This window comes from Neolamprologus multifasciatus, chromosome 3 (genome assembly GCF_963576455.1).
Source record: "Neolamprologus multifasciatus chromosome 3, fNeoMul1.2, whole genome shotgun sequence".
Classification (NCBI taxonomy): Eukaryota; Metazoa; Chordata; class Actinopteri; order Cichliformes; family Cichlidae; genus Neolamprologus; species Neolamprologus multifasciatus.
Genome location: NC_140441.1, coordinates 34,661,081 through 34,676,865, shown reverse-complemented (window position 1 = coordinate 34,676,865; position 15,785 = coordinate 34,661,081). Strand labels below are relative to the sequence as shown.

Genomic DNA, 15,785 nt, shown 5'->3' with positions numbered 1-15,785 from the left:
ATGTGAGCTCCAGTTAATTTTCCTTCTTGGCGCGTTTCATATGTGGACATTTCAACACAGTCATCGCACTTGGGTGAGGACAGATAATCACACTCACATCCGTTGGCGGAGGTTGTCTCGGTCTGTCTCCAAACAAACTCACAAGCGGTTTATTTATGATGACAATGTGATCCCACCTCAATCTGCACATCGTACTCAGCAGATTTCAGCTGAGTTTCAGTTTCAGAAATTACGAAGATATTAAATACAATGATTTTGGGAGTAACTTATCCATGTTATCCATTAGTCTGCAATGCAGCACCCTCTGCCTGTATTTCTTTTCTTTGCTCAGACACATTCTGCCAATATATGGACTGAAAGGTCCTGTGTGGTTTGTAGCAACACATTTTGGTTTGCTTGGAATTTCTCTGTGTTACAAAAAGCAAAAGTACAGGAAATAAACTCATTAACTGATTCAGACTAGAGTAAATAAACAAAACACCCTTTTCCCAAAGGCTGATCGAGTTAAGCTCAAATTTGTCCACAAACTCTAGGGAAATCAAACAAATATACACAGGTCAAAATTGCTCAGAATTACAAAATTACTCCTCGAATAGAACATTGAAATTGCCACTCCACTTTTTGTGGTACCTAGTGGTCATTAGAGGAATTGCAACTGTAGTCCTTTAACGTTCAGCTGAGAAGGGTCCAAGACAACTACATATAAATATTATTTATAATGCATTGAGGTAAAGAGGTGATGGCAGTAATGATCCAGTTTGGTACTATTAGAAACTAAAGGAAGCCAAAATAAAAACATGATATAAATAATGTGTTTCCGTTTTCTTCATGCATTAATGTAAACAGCATTTTGCCCCAGTGACGTTTCTAACCTGGAAGCTTGAGAGATTATTAAGTGACATCATTTATGCCATATTTCATTTAATAAATCTGTCTCCAGCTGTTATGTTTGTGTTTGTACCAGGATAAAGCTTTGGTTTAGTTAGTTTAGTTTTTTAACTTTTCCATGCAGACAAATACATTCATTGAAAATGTACTTTAAAAAAAATCTGAATACGCTTTGATAAAACAGGTATGAGTATCTACTCTTGTGTAGATTTGTCTATTTCCTCTAATCACTCTCATTTCAGGTGTTTGTTTTGCTTGTCGTATAAAGATGGCTGTAAACGCATTGTCTTTTACATCCTTGTGTTTCTGTTGTTTTTCAGGTGGTGAAGATCCTGGAGAAACACGAGCCAAGTCGCAGCGGCACCAACGCACTGAGTTTCCTCACAGGTCATGGTAGCAGCGGCGGCAGCAGCAGCTCTGGAGTGCTACGTCTAGGCCCCATCCCGGCCGACGAGGCCAGCGCCGTCCAGAACTACGTGGAGCACATGCTCTTTCTACTGATGGAGGAAGAGGCGGGCCAAGGTAGGAATAAAGAAATCATCCCTCGCTGTGCAAGAAATGCAGTAGTATACTGGGACTCAGGAGTGTTTGTGCACCGGTACCAGGGGGAGCGATGGGTCCGATCCTGGAGTTTGTGGTCCTTGAGGGTGTGATGGAGAGGCTGTTTCTGTGGAGTCTGAGGAGGCAGTTCACTGAAGACATGAAGCTAGAGCAGCTCAGGATGTACCAGATGCTTTTGTCTCAGGCCAAACAGCCTCTGCTTCACCATAAACCGGTTCTGCGGCCGCTAATGATGCTGCTCGCCTCCTGCGCCGGAGCTGCATCTGGTGAGTTGGAGGTGAAAGTGTTGAAATGTTTAAGATTTGACTTGCCAGGCCAAATAAAGGTTTTGCTGATTACTACACCATCTAGTGGTACAATGTGGTATTACATTACAGTGCAGCCCAGCCCAAGTTCAAGTTCAGCTGTTATCTCTTCCATACTATATATATATATATATATATATATATATATATATATATATATATATATATATATATATATATATATATATACAGTGGAGGTGTAACCACTAACCAGTAAGACGTTTAATTGGTTACCTGACCCTTTAATCACCCGTGGCCCCCTGCAGACACCGGCGGCGTGGTGGAGGCGGAGCTAGTCCTCCTGCTGAACCAGCTCTGCGTGGCTCTGGTCAAGGATCCCTCAGTGCTCGAACTGTTCTTCCACACCAGCGAGGACCAGGGAGCTGCCAACTTCCTTCTCTTCTCCCTGCTCATCCCGTATACACACAGGTAGGTACACACACAGGTGCATACACTCTGCTGGATAAAAAAGGGTAACACAAATGTACACAGGTAACACACAGGTAATGTATGTACTTCAGAACTGCACAAAACTCATAGCCTGTGTTATCTCTGTCTCTCAGGCAGGGATTGGTAGGTCAACAGGCCCGAGATGCTCTGCTGCTCATCATGTCTCTGTCTGCCTCTGAGCCTCGAGTCGCTCAGCACATTGCAGAGAACACATACTTCTGTCCTGTAAGTAAATGCACAACATAAAAAGATAACTGTTTAAGAATTACAGACCATTTTTTCATACACAGTCCAACATTTTCAGAGGCTTGTTTTTAATACTTGGATGAAAATTCTTTGTGGTCAGTAACCACCTAGAGTCTAGAGTCCATGAACATCACCAGATTTCGTGTTCCCTGCCTCAAAATGCTCTGCTCAGTCTTTACTGCTGCCACCTTCAGCTGCTGCTTGTTTGTGGGTCAGTTCTGTGTTTAATAAGTTGGGTTGAGATCATCTCAATTACTTGGCCAACGAAGATTATTCCATGTCTTTGCCTTGAATAACTATTGGGTTGCTTTGGGTCATCATCATTTGCACTGTGCAGTTTTGCAGCTTGTGTCTGATTCTGGACACTTTACACTTCATCCAGCTGCTTTGATCAACAGTCACATAATCAATAAGCATTAGTGCCACTGGCAACATTCATGCCATCACATTACCTTCCATATATCTTACACACTGTGTAAGACACAGTGAGATGTAGGGACAGTGAAAATGTAGGGGACAGGAGTAAGATACTTACTACTATGTGTGTGTGTGTGTGTGTGTGTGTGTGTGTGAGAGAGAGAGAGAGAGTGTGTGTGTGTGTGTGGACATACCTCCTGTTCTTGAGTGGAAGCGGTTATTTGCACATTGTTGTGAAACTTCTGTGGTTGTACTTTGTGAAGGCGTTTCCTGACTGTAAACCATAATGATGACACACCTACCTGTGTTCTTGACTCGGCTCGATGTTGCGATGGGTTCACAGTTTTCTTTTGGTGTTTCAGCCAAACGATGACCTCATTCACTTAGATTGACACCTGACTGACAGTCAAATGGAGAATTCCAGTAAAAAGCTAACACATACAAGTTCAACTCTCTATTTTTTTAATCTGTTTTAAACAAAGGACCAGGCCTCACCTGGCTATAAAACTGCTTGTCAGCCAACTATTGAGTTATTTCTGGGCCTTTGAAAATGAGAGACAGCAACAAGAATCTCTGACTTTTGTTGACTTTGATCACATGTTGATTGTTTGATTTGATCTTTGGTGGTGCTATGAGGCCAAACTACATAAATTGTGTCATTGTCAAAAAGCTTATGAACTTAACTGGATGTGTACAAGTCTCAAAAATGTAAATGACGGTTGAATGTGCATAAAGTTTAGAAAGAAAGCAGCTAAGTCTAGAAAAAGGTGCTTGTGTGAGTGAGGCATAAAAAGCTCTAATAGAGCTCAAAACTGCGATATAAGAACCACATCATTTAACACTTGAAGAGACAACCAATCAGGGTGAAGGATACTGCTGATTAACGAATCACAGTGTAGTTAATATATTACAGGGGCACCCAGGTAACCTGTTTTCTCAGTTTTCTCAAAGACATTGTGCAACATTATGAATATGATGAGGACAAAGTGGTGTTAGGTTAAGACTTCTGTGTTTGCATTATGCTGTGAAACTTTAAATATGTGAGATTTATGCCACATCTGTAAAGTGTTTAAAGCTATTCTTCACAAGCTGAGCCACCAGTTTATCTCACACAGACCCCCATTAGCCCGGCTAAACTGGGTTAATCTCCACATGCCTTCCAGCCTGCAGAGAAAAAGGGCGTTTATTCCTCTGCTGAAGTGAAGCAAATGACTGTTTTCTGTTTCTCTGTTTGTCAGCAAGATTATACACACACTTCATAAAACTTACTTGAGAGGATTGAGCACAAACTAAGAAAGAAAGAATCAAATACATGTTTCTCACAGATCTGGATAACTTTTATTAAAAGTGCAAACTGCACGGATAAGAAGGGAAATGAGAGGAATTAGGAGAATAAAAAGGCCCTTTAACAGCCTGACCCTTGATCATTTAACAGATTTTTTATGAACCAGATGGTTGTTTAATGAATACAATCAGTAGTTTTTGAGCTCAGTGTATGAGCTCCCCCCCCATTCATCTCCCCTCTGTATTGTAATCTCATTAGCGCAAGTTATGCAATAAACTAATGAGCTCATACAGCTTCCTCTGGGACTGTGTGTGATGGATACAGAGAGAGAGGAGAAGCAGATAACTACTGTGGAAAGTGATGAAGGGGGCTTAAGAGGGAAACCCAAAGAAACAGCAAAGAGAAATAAGAGAAAACAGGAACATTTGAAGAAAAATCGTGTTTCTACACAATTGAATGAACCTTACTATTAGTAAATGATTAATTAAGCAGTCAGTTACTTGAAAAAACAATTAAAGTAATTAAAGAAAATATAAAAACATATGTATATGTGATAAAATGTCATAACAATAAAAAAAGACCCTTAAATGTTACAGTAATGTAAGTACATGTTTGTGTGTTTCAGTGTTTATCACTGTGTCAGCCATGTTGGCCCCAACCCTCCCAGTTCCTGACTGTGTGTGAGAGAGAGACCCACGGTGGGGGTTTCATATGTGAAAGGGCGAGCAAAGACATCTGAGCACGTGCCACCTGTGTGTGCTTGTGTTTGTCCATGTGTCAGATTTAAGCCCATGTGACCACTAGCTGACCTCAATCTTTATGCAGAGAGCAGCTTAGTAAATCAGCGTGAGATTGGCCCCAACACAAAGAAGGATTAGCAAGTCTGCACATGATTGGATGCCTGCCCGATTGCTAACGAGACCCGAGACGGCAGCTGTTGACGACCAGCGCCGCCACCACTGCTGCTGTTTATACTGATGTTGATCACCAGCTCTCCTCCTCTCTTCTTCCTTTTTCCTGATATCTCATCCCTGTTTTTTTTTGTCTCAAATGAAACAATATCTTTCTTTTCTTTTTAGAAACAACTTCTCACTCTGCAGGCTACTTCTTTGCTCACCTCTGTGTTTAAAGGACCAGTTTGTGAAATGCCATTTTTAGTGTGAGCCATTTACCATTTAGCTTAGCTTAGCATAAAGACCTGAAACACAAGGAAAGGCCTCTCATGGTTTTGTCTAAAGGCTGCAGCTCTTGGACTCACAGCTATATCCATTTTCTTAATGTATGATAAATCAAAAAAGACAAATAGGTCCCACTGAAATATTTAGACAAGCCATTACCAAAGTAAAGAGCGCTGTGGCCCATTTGTGGTGTATTTCCTTGAAATTTTATTGAAAAAAAAAACACAAGTAACACAGAGCTATAAATTGCTAATGCTTACCAGTTATATGCTAGGGTGACCAACCGTCCTCTTTCCCCCGGACATGTCCACTTTTCACGTTCTGTCTGAGGCGTCCGGGGGGACTTTCGAGATGGATGAAAATGCCCGGGTTTTCCTATAGGCCTACAGAGGACCCATATCTGCAACGTCATCCCCGAACTGCTGTGTTGTAGGTGGTTGTTCAAGTCACTCTTGAAGCTCTTAATGAAATACAGTACTGTGGCATTTCTCAGACTTAATTAACCATGGAACAGAGAAAATATTCCCAATCATACTTTGACTGGAAGAATGGTGGCGTGCAGACAAAATTAATTGAGGTTAGAAATGCCAAATGAGACAGCAGAAACCATTGCACAATACCTCACTGGTACCTCACTGGTAAGCTTTCTTATACAGATAAGGCATTATTTCTGTAACATTATTTAATTCCACAGGTTTTTAAGTTATTTTTTTGCACTTGTTGACTTGTAAAAGCCTATATGACATTTTTTATTTCACCATTCATTAACCACACAGAGAAGGCATCTTTTAAATATGTTAACTTTTTCTTTAAACAAACAGTACTATTAAAATTCTTCATGACTGGGCCAAGTGTCCTCTTTTTTGGAAATCAAAATATGGTCGCCTTACATATGCAAATGAGTACTATCACAAACTAAGCACCTCCTATTTACAGTTTTAATACACATGTTGTATAAATACATATTATTATATAGATATGCAACTGTACATAGTTTCTATGAGTAATTTTCAAACTGAACTTCTGTTGTTGCTGCAGTCCACCAGGGGGCCCCAGTCCCTGATTTACAGAAAGAAGGGAAGCAGAGAAGGCAGGAGGAAATGAACAATCTAGAAATACAAAGAATCATGAGAAAAACAACAAATATAACACGGACCACGACAGTATTTGCCACAAGTCACTTCCACCTTTAGTCAAAAGCATCCAGAAACACCAAAATCAGCAAGCTGTAAAATAACATTTCAGCAGGAGTTGTGGCTCCGAAGTCAGCATGGATTTTTGGGATTAGGGAACTAATGTTTTCAGGGACACAATAGTAGTGTTAAATAGTAAATAAAAATATGGTAAAGAAATCTATAATGTCAGTGAACTTATCATTTAAGATTGATGAACCCTTATAAGCCAACTTGGTGTTACCCCCACAGGCATAATCAGGCTGATGCCCGTGCAGCTACCCTTTGGAAAACCTGAAAACTATTCTAATTTAAACCATGCCTGTTGATTTACACTGAGGTGTTAAAATTGGTTGTTAAGGGTATTGCGAAAGTCTTCAAATGTTGTCTCTCTTTTTGTTTCTTTTTGACCAAATCTGCTTCAGAATGTAAATTTTGAACACCTGTATGTGTGTGTTTGCTGCAGGTGCTGGCCACGGGTCTGTCCGGTCTGTACTCGTCTCTTCCAGCTCGGCTGCAGGTTTACAGCGAGGACTGGAACTCTCTGGACCAGGCGGACTGGCAGCAGGTAACAACCACAGCGCTGGGGTGACAGGATGAAATAATGAATGAGTGAACCTGTGAGAGAAACCAAAAGTAGTGTCTGGACTTGTACCTTCGTGTGTGGGGGGTGTATTTCTGTTGGTGCCTGGCAGGTTTCAGTTTTAAGCCGTTTAAGTAAAGTTTGTGGTTTTCCTCATTACTTCAGAGGACTGAAGATGAAGAGCTTCCACTTTAAGTACACTTCAACAATCTGTACTATGCTCAAGCATGAATGCCTTCCTTCCTGACTTGGCCAGACAACTAATTTTCCAGTATATCAATGCCTATCACTTGTGTAACAGCTATGCAATGGTAATTAAATCTAAAAAGTGATATGTATAATATGTACAAGTATGTGTTAGATAAATGTATGAAAAATAAAACTATATTAATGAATCATACAAGTTAGTAACAGAATTAATGAGAATAAATGAATCAACACTTTGTGTTTGGGTCAACAGGTTCCTGCTCTGGTCCACTTTTTGCACTCTCTGGACTTTTGTAGTGCTGTTACCAAGGTAACACACACACACACACACACACACACACACACACACACACACACACACACACACACATATACACTTTATTTTTACTCTGTAAGTGTACATCTTTGTTTCCCTCAGGTGGCTCATCCGTCCATCCGCTCCCAGCTGCTTGGTTACATCTACAATGGCTTCCTTGTGCCTGTACTTGCTCCGGCTCTGCACAAGGTATCACATTTCATCCCAACACTGTAAAAAATGTCCCTGATAAAGTGCCGTAAAGTACAGGCAGCAAACCAAAAGAAATCTACAACAGGAACAGTTTTAAAGGATGATACTGTCAGAGGTTTTGGTTACCAAACACAGTTATGTTGGTCTTCCTGCTGTAATAACCATAAATACTTTATTTATTCATGCAAAAACATTACACTTATACTCTATAGAGTGTAAGTTTGACCATACAGTAATTTCAGCTGTTTTTGTAGCCACTAAAGTTATTAAAGTGACCAGACAGGACATTTATTTCCTCATCTTTTACATTTAGTCACCAGTAAACATCTCACAGGAAAGTTATTAATACAGCATTTTTACTGTGATTCCAGCAGGATAAAAACACCTGCATGGAATACCTATTACTTAATCACATCCTAGTGTATGTGATCATTTGTCTGTCTGTGAGTAGCTGACGGTGGAGGAAGTGATGACTACCACAGCATACTTGGACCTGTTCCTGCGCTCCATCTCTGAGCCCGCCCTCCTCCAGACCTTCCTCTCCTTCATCCTGCTGCACACACATGACAACGTTCACATCCTGGACACACTGGTCAGCAGGGTCAACACACCTTTCCAGGTATCCACACAGTCATCTAATACAGCTGCTTCATGTTCTGTCATGCAGTAAATGACCTTTGACCTTTTGCATGTCCTTCAGTTGGGCACGGTGTCACTGGCTCTGTTCAGGACTCTGATTGGGCTCTTCTGTGAAGATGTCATGCTGCAGCTGGTCTTCAGGTCAGTCTAACAGCAACTCACAGACACACATCTTTTAATTAGTGCTAATAAAATATTACAGTTTCACTAAAACTGGAACTTCACTGCAGAAAATGTATTATTTAGACGCTCCATTTAAAACACCAGCAGCACAAACACTCTATCTATGATGGTAAGACCTCACCGATCATTGTCAGCTACAGCGTCCTTTATTGACTTACTATAAAGCATTTTAACACGGAGAAACTGCACCTGGATGCCAGTTGTGTATAACATGCTTGGACCGAGTGTAACTGCTCTGTGTCTCCTCAGGTATCTGATTCCCTGCAGCCACCTGAGCAGGAAGCAGCACTGCTTCTTGAAGCAGAGGGACTGTTACTCCTCCAGTGCTGCCTCCTTCCTACTGCTGATGCCCTCCTGGTGCCCTTTGCAGCTCCAAAACTCACTCACACACTCAGAGCACATCCACTGGCCCAAAGGAACCGGTCAGTATGTTAGAGGGTAACTGCTTATTTATACATTAGCTTTGGCTGTACTGACCTGTTCCTCCTGAACCGTCTGTCAGATCTGTCAGTGTCAGACAGCGTTGGTTACTGTCGTGGTTCAGACTTCCTGATGGATGTAAACTACCTCCATTACCTCTGGGATGCCCGTCAGGCTATCTCCACTGCCCGCAGGTTAGTGTGCCTTTCTTCTTCTTCTACAAAAAGACTATGGTTCAGCCTGGGTCTGATTACTAAAATTAAATGTGATTTGGGTTGTTTCTCATAACTGGTGTTGCATTGCACCACTTACTGGGAAACATGCAGCAAACCAGTGTGAAACAGTGAAAGTGGTTCATAGTGTGATAGTGACATCTGCTGGTCAACATATGCTATTAAATTTGTACTAAAAACCTTGATTGTTGTTATTGTATTCACTGGTGGTTTTAAAGTTCATAGTTTTGCTTTTCAAACTACAATTAGATAAGCGCGTACTGAAAACCAGCAAGGCACATCTATGGTAGGAGGACTGAGACATTTGTGGTAATAGATAAATGTTGCCACAATAATGAGTTTGGTCTTTTATCTGATGGTGAAACCAAAATCAAACAAAAAAAGTGCACTCCTTATCGTTGTAATCTTAGGTGCAGGAAACAGACTAATAAAAGAAACGAGAACAACAGCTTACAGCCACGCTAAGACTGAGCAACACTTTAAGTTACATGCTAATGCTTACTTGTTTATACTCTTTGTTTTGTGGGTTGGCATGCAAATATCTGATAATGGTTGGCTAATGGGAATGCCATTATTGTTTCAGATCTGAAAGTCTTAGTGTAAAAGTTTGCATAAATACATACTTTTAAGCCTCTGCGGGGGCAGACCGTGTGTGGGTGTGTGAGGACCCAGGAGCAGACACAGGTGAGGAGACCAAAACTAACTTGAACAAAAAGTGAGCCTTTTATTACGGCTGATAAGGCAATAAGCACGGAGGCAAAACTAAACTGGAACCTAAACTGGGGAAAACTGAAAACTAAGAAAACTGAGACTTCACTATAAAAACTAGGAAGACAATGACAAGGTCACTGTGACGACTATGAACAGGACTTCGTGCAGGAACATGAAGGAACTATAAACTTATACGTGAACAAGCAACATTACCTGCACAGAGTCCTGAAACCTGACATGACATGAGGGGTGACACACAGACGACACGACGCTGAACACAGGAAGACAGAGGACTTAAATACACACATGAGGTGATCAGGGGATGTGCAGACACATGAGGACACAGCTGTGACACTACTGACTTTTAAACTACCATCCTAATGTTGTGTGTGTCGTGCCACGCTCGGGACACGCTTGTGTCCCTACCTTTACCAATCAGAATATGGGCTCAAGGTCATGGACTGCCTTGCACTGGGTTTCATCACTTCCATCCATGATCAATCCAATGAATGGATTTGACTGGGATCTTAGTATTTATAATATTAATTTAGAGCATTGCTGTGACAGAGCCCTGTGGTTATGATTTGGGAATTTTTTGAATTTAAATAAAAGTTATACACTGAGTAATTTCAGAGAAGTTTATTGAATCTATATATTTTTTTCTTTGTTGGCAGGTCTTGCCGTTTATGGTCGGCTTCTTATGATGGCATCAACCCTCCACTTCAAGAGTATCGATCTGATACACCTGGTAACAACATGGAAGACGAGGAAGAGTTCATGCAGCGAGTCAAGAGCGACTCCATCTGCTCACTGGTTATCAGTCCTCCGCCCTCTGCCCTCTCCCCTACACCATCCTCTTTAGATAACAGCCAAGCGGGCAGAACCAGCTCCGCCCTTGAACTGGAGTGGGATGACATTTTTGCAGATGACAGTCCCTTGCCTTCAGCTGTGGTAAACGTGGTGCTGGCGAATGGGGATCTATCATTGGAGGCAGATACATGCACATTTCCACCAGCACCTCCCCCACTGCCTCCTCGACACATCCAGGAAATGCGGCGCAATGCAACCAAGCTGGTGCGCGGCTCTTATGTTGAAGAATCCGAGTTTCAGGATGATGTTCTTGTCTATGATCTCATTGCTAAAAAGGACGCAAAGGCAGCCATTTTGGATCGGATCATGCTGGCAAATCGCCAATCCCGTGGGAGCATCTCGAAAGGACAGCGAGTTTCAGCAACAGCGACAACATTAACAACGATGTTAACAACAACAGGAAGGACGGTTCTGGAAACTGTAAACAGCATTATGTCGACGAGGAGGAGGAGCGAGGATGCAGGAAAAGAGGAAAGAAGAAGGAGTGAGGACTGTGAAAAGGAGATAGGGAGAACAAAGGAAGGAGAAGAAGAAGAAACCAAAAGGATATTTGGACACAGAGGGTCACTGGGAGATCAGCTCTTTACCAATGGCTTTAATGTAAACAATGACATCATCGACGAATGTGATGATGCAGATGAGGATATATACATTACAGCTCATGTCAGCCATACACCTAGAGCACATCAGCAACATGTACATGAAAGCATACAGTCACCCTCAACATGTTTAGTAAGAAACACTTTAACCAATGGCCATCATGAATCTGAATCATTTGACCGTCCCATATCTCCAAGCCTGCCTGACAGCAACACAAACAACAATGACTTCCTGTCCCAATACTGTGAGCTCATGCTGTCATTAGGGGTAGAACCAGACTATGAGGACATCACAGATGATATTGACACATTCAGGAAGCGTGTCCAAGTGCTAAGGCAAAGACTTGAAGAGGAAGAGCTTTGCACTGACTTTGGTTTTAGCTCCTTTGGGGATGATGTTGGGGCAGAAGAAGAGGAAGAGATGATTCGAGAGGAAGATGAAGCGGAGAAGATCAGGAGCGACACAAAGAAAAGCGGCAGGAGACATCAAATTCCATTTACAGGTCTGTGCTTGTGTAACATTTAAAGCAGCTTCACTGATTTATTAACCTCAGTCACTATACACATTTTTATAAGACAGAATGAGAAAGTTTCTTTTGTGTCAAATATTCATAATTTTTTCCAATTAACGCTTAACGTAATGTAGGTTTGCAACATGGTAACGTGGTCAAAAATAAATGTAGCCACTGAAAATTGAAAGTGATGCTTAAAGCTGTTGGTTGGATGTCAGTTGTAAGACTAAAAGACCCCTCCCCCCCTTATTTTACACCTGATGCAATGCATTTTCTCTTGACGTACACTAACCAGGTCCATTCATCAGTGTGCTGTTGTCTCGGCTGGAGAACCTTCTCGAAAACTCTATTGCTGTAAACCTGCTTGTGACAGGCATCCTGGCCCAGTTGGCATCGTACCCACAACCTCTCCTGAGATCCTTCCTGCTCAGCACAGACACACAAAATCAGCCTAACGTTCGCACACTTTACCTGGTAGGAGTCATACATCTGACACGTCTCATGCAGGTCAGACTGGATTTTGTTAATAAAAATGTTATGTTCACTTTCATTGTGTAGGTGCTGGTGTCGGTGCATGCTCAGATAGAGCGCTATGTGATGGCCAGACCAGACTATCCTGCTCTAGTAACTCAGGCCTGGAGGTTCTTGTTGGCAAAAGACCAAGATGGCAAATTCAGAGGTTAATAAGAACACATATAAACAGGATACAAAACAACATATGTTAAAGTTAAAGAAACAAGTTAGATAGTCTGCTTTAAATGGACAGTGTGATAGACAAGAGCAGGCAAGAGTCTCCCTCAGCTATGCTGTTTGCAGATGACATTGAATTGAATTGAATTGTATGGAGGACAGTGGAATATTGAATGTAGATGAGTTTAAATAGTTATAGTCAACCACTCCAAGGAACAGTGGGTGTGGAAAAGAGCTGAAGAAGCTCAGATTGGGCAGAATGGGGTTTTTTGTGGCAGAAAGGTAGCAGGAGGAATAGAAATGAAAGATTCAAGGCAGACAGATTCAGGAGTGAGGATCTGGAGAAACAGGTTGGACAAAGTAAGAATGACTGAATGTCTTTAAGCAGCTGAGGAGCTGTGATGGCATGACAGAGGATAAAAAAGACAAAGAGATGATCCACTGTGAAAAGTTGTACTTAAAAAAACATAAAAGAGTTGTTAAGTCGACAGCTCTTAATTTTACCAACTTATTCTGGCCATGCCAACAAACATCCTAAGGCCTTGTGGCCTTCATCAGAGAAGATCTGGACTAGAATACATTTGTGAAACTGAGAATTGTTCATTTTTTACTCTTGGGCAGTCAACACTGGAGCCACAGATGAGTACATCTGCTTTTCTTAGCACTGATAGCGCTGGGCAAGCCTCTAACTAAGCTTGAAATACATAATTTGTAGATGTTGTCAGGCCACTTCTGAAAGTGTGAACACAGTCATTTTTGGAAAGTTACAAATAAAACGTTTTTCAGACGTCAGTTTATGATACTTGTGTGTTTCCCGCAGAGTGCCTCCAGTCTCAGGGCGGTGACATCATCCTGGATCCATCGCTTCCCAATGGCTCTGTGAAGAACGCTCTGCCTTTGCCTCCTTTCAGTGTCTTGCCCCCCTGTCCTACTATTCCCCCTCAAGCCAAGAGCCGAGTCTTCGCCATTATCCTGTACGCCGAGTTCCTGAAGGAGTTGGCTGCCTTGGCCCAGGAGCACAGCATTGCCTTGGACTGTTATTCTGAGGAGTAACAAATGCAAACCCCTAGTTCAACTGTAAAAATCTGCCTCCCAGATTGCTGCTGATAAGATCAAGGATATGCTGTGACCACCAGCAAAAGACTGAGCTCAAGGAGAAAACATGTAGCATGAACTACTTTCCTCATCGAGGATTAATATAAGTGAATAATTTAAGTAGTATAAATATTCAGATGTTGTGTATGTTCCTGGCAGCACTTGAAAATGTTGATGCTTTCCCCATGTGAATATGACTGATATTTATAAAATAATTTTGAAGGAGTTGATTTTGAAGAATCAGTACTGAGTTTTATATATTTGTGGGATCCGTGAAAATAGTTTTCTACCATATTTTCTTAAATCTTTGCATGGTTTTGTTGAGATGGAAAAAGTTAGACATGTGGTTCAAAATGCAGAGGACCTTTTTATTCCTCCTCCTCAGGAAGGACAAAGTGCTGCAGAAGCTGGTTGACAATAAATCTTACCTTACATGCACTAAAGTGACTTTGCATCAAATAGATCTAAACTTTCATTTATTTTATTGTGTTTTCATATCCAGTAAACAATTCACTAATGTTCAAAATGATTCATTAAAACTGTTAATGCAAGACAATTTTTTCTTACTTTTAACACCAGCAATTTTTTTTCTCTTATAAAAGGAGGCAGTAAAATTTAACCTTGCTTATATTCCCAACATTTTCTTCGGGTTTTTTTTTTAACGTGTATGGTAGTTCAAAGACATTTCTAAACCTCAAATATCCATCCAACATCTGACATAGCAGCTATGAAAAAACAGAATAAAAAATGGACAGAGCTTCAGAGTCTGAAGTTAAAGCAGACCTGTCTTAAATCTACATTCTTTTTACTGACCACCAGGGGGCGGTGCATGTGGTTGCAAAAGGATTTCTGCTCCTAAAGAAATCTATGGGAAACCAGCTCTTCATCCTTATTTCACTAAACACTTCCTAATGAATTTATAAGCTCATTCACTAATTTGTGATAACGAGTAAAGCAGTTCCTTTTGCAAATTATTATTATTATGCTCAGAAAAGATGATTATGGATGTTAGTTTGCTCATTTACTAATGACTAGTCATTATTTAAAGAGTATGTGATGTTCCTTGGTTTTATAGTCATAGTCGCATCCACACCTTTGGTTCCTGTGATTAATTATAAAACATTGAAACATTGACTTTGAGGCTTCGCAAACTGATGGGCAAAGTCACAGTGCCTAAATTAATCTTTTATACCATCTGTGGTTTGCCAGTGACAAACCCTCATCTTGAATCAGAGACACAGATGTCATAAAAGACAAGTGCAGACAATGTGGTCTGTAAAGTCCCAGCCTTGACCTGACTGTATGTACTGTCATCATCTGGGTGTTTTTCAAACTGTATGTGATAAACGAGGGGTGGATCTGACTGAGAAAGAGTCAACCTGTCAACAGGTCAATCATAAAATGCACTTCATCTTCTATTCAGTATGACCTGATGACCAGCGATTGTGACAATAAAGTCATCAGTGAAGTGTTCCCAAGGTTACAGAGCAAGGAAGCCTTTCCCATAGATGTATATGCAACCAGTTGCCTGAAGGAACTGCCTAGTGTGTCACCACAACAAGAAAAATGGAAGAGAAGGTTAAAGGATGGTAGAATTTTTACTTGTTTTTTTAGTGAGGTTTTACTAAACCTGACCATGAGTAAAAATGAAAGTTATTTCAACTATGTCAAGATTAAAGGCCTCACACAGGATGGAAATCCCAGGCAGGAAAGTGTAGCTCATGAGAGAGATTAGATCAGATTTTTTACTTCCTGATGACACTTCTCTATAGCACGATCAGTTGCACTTCATAGCATAGCGGGTCCTAAATATCAGTACTAATATACAAGGCACTGAGTGTTGTGAGATTAAGCACCTTATTTGTCCTTACTGTTGTTTTATTGCTGTTTCTATTTACCAGACTGGCTCATGTGCCTGACAAAGCCATTCTAGGTGTACAGTAATTCATTTTAGTTTTGCTTATGTGTATTTTTTGAATATTTTGAACCAGATGGAGGAAATTTAAATGCTGAAATTCAAACAAAGCAAGTGA

The 15,785-nt window shown here is 41.0% G+C and overlaps 1 protein-coding gene across 3 annotated transcripts in view; it reads left to right on the top strand.

Moving 5' to 3' along the window:
* Positions 1 to 15,554, top strand: part of LOC146522762 (FHF complex subunit HOOK-interacting protein 1A-like) — a 23,119-nt gene extending 7,565 nt beyond the window's left edge. For all 3 annotated transcript variants that reach the window (XM_085152022.1, XM_085152011.1, XM_085152005.1), the window contains exons 4-18: positions 1,209 to 1,410; positions 1,494 to 1,715; positions 2,021 to 2,183; positions 2,318 to 2,429; positions 6,969 to 7,070; positions 7,546 to 7,602; positions 7,711 to 7,797; positions 8,252 to 8,419; positions 8,501 to 8,580; positions 8,872 to 9,044; positions 9,125 to 9,236; positions 10,661 to 11,958; positions 12,263 to 12,441; positions 12,526 to 12,646; positions 13,478 to 15,554. In XM_085152022.1, the coding sequence (XP_085008148.1) occupies positions 1,209 to 1,410; positions 1,494 to 1,715; positions 2,021 to 2,183; positions 2,318 to 2,429; positions 6,969 to 7,070; positions 7,546 to 7,602; positions 7,711 to 7,797; positions 8,252 to 8,419; positions 8,501 to 8,580; positions 8,872 to 9,044; positions 9,125 to 9,236; positions 10,661 to 11,958; positions 12,263 to 12,441; positions 12,526 to 12,646; positions 13,478 to 13,710 (3,309 nt within the window). In that variant the 3' untranslated portion in view covers positions 13,711 to 15,554. The remainder of the gene's footprint in view (positions 1 to 1,208; positions 1,411 to 1,493; positions 1,716 to 2,020; positions 2,184 to 2,317; positions 2,430 to 6,968; positions 7,071 to 7,545; positions 7,603 to 7,710; positions 7,798 to 8,251; positions 8,420 to 8,500; positions 8,581 to 8,871; positions 9,045 to 9,124; positions 9,237 to 10,660; positions 11,959 to 12,262; positions 12,442 to 12,525; positions 12,647 to 13,477) is intronic.
* Positions 15,555 to 15,785: the final 231 nt, after the last annotated feature.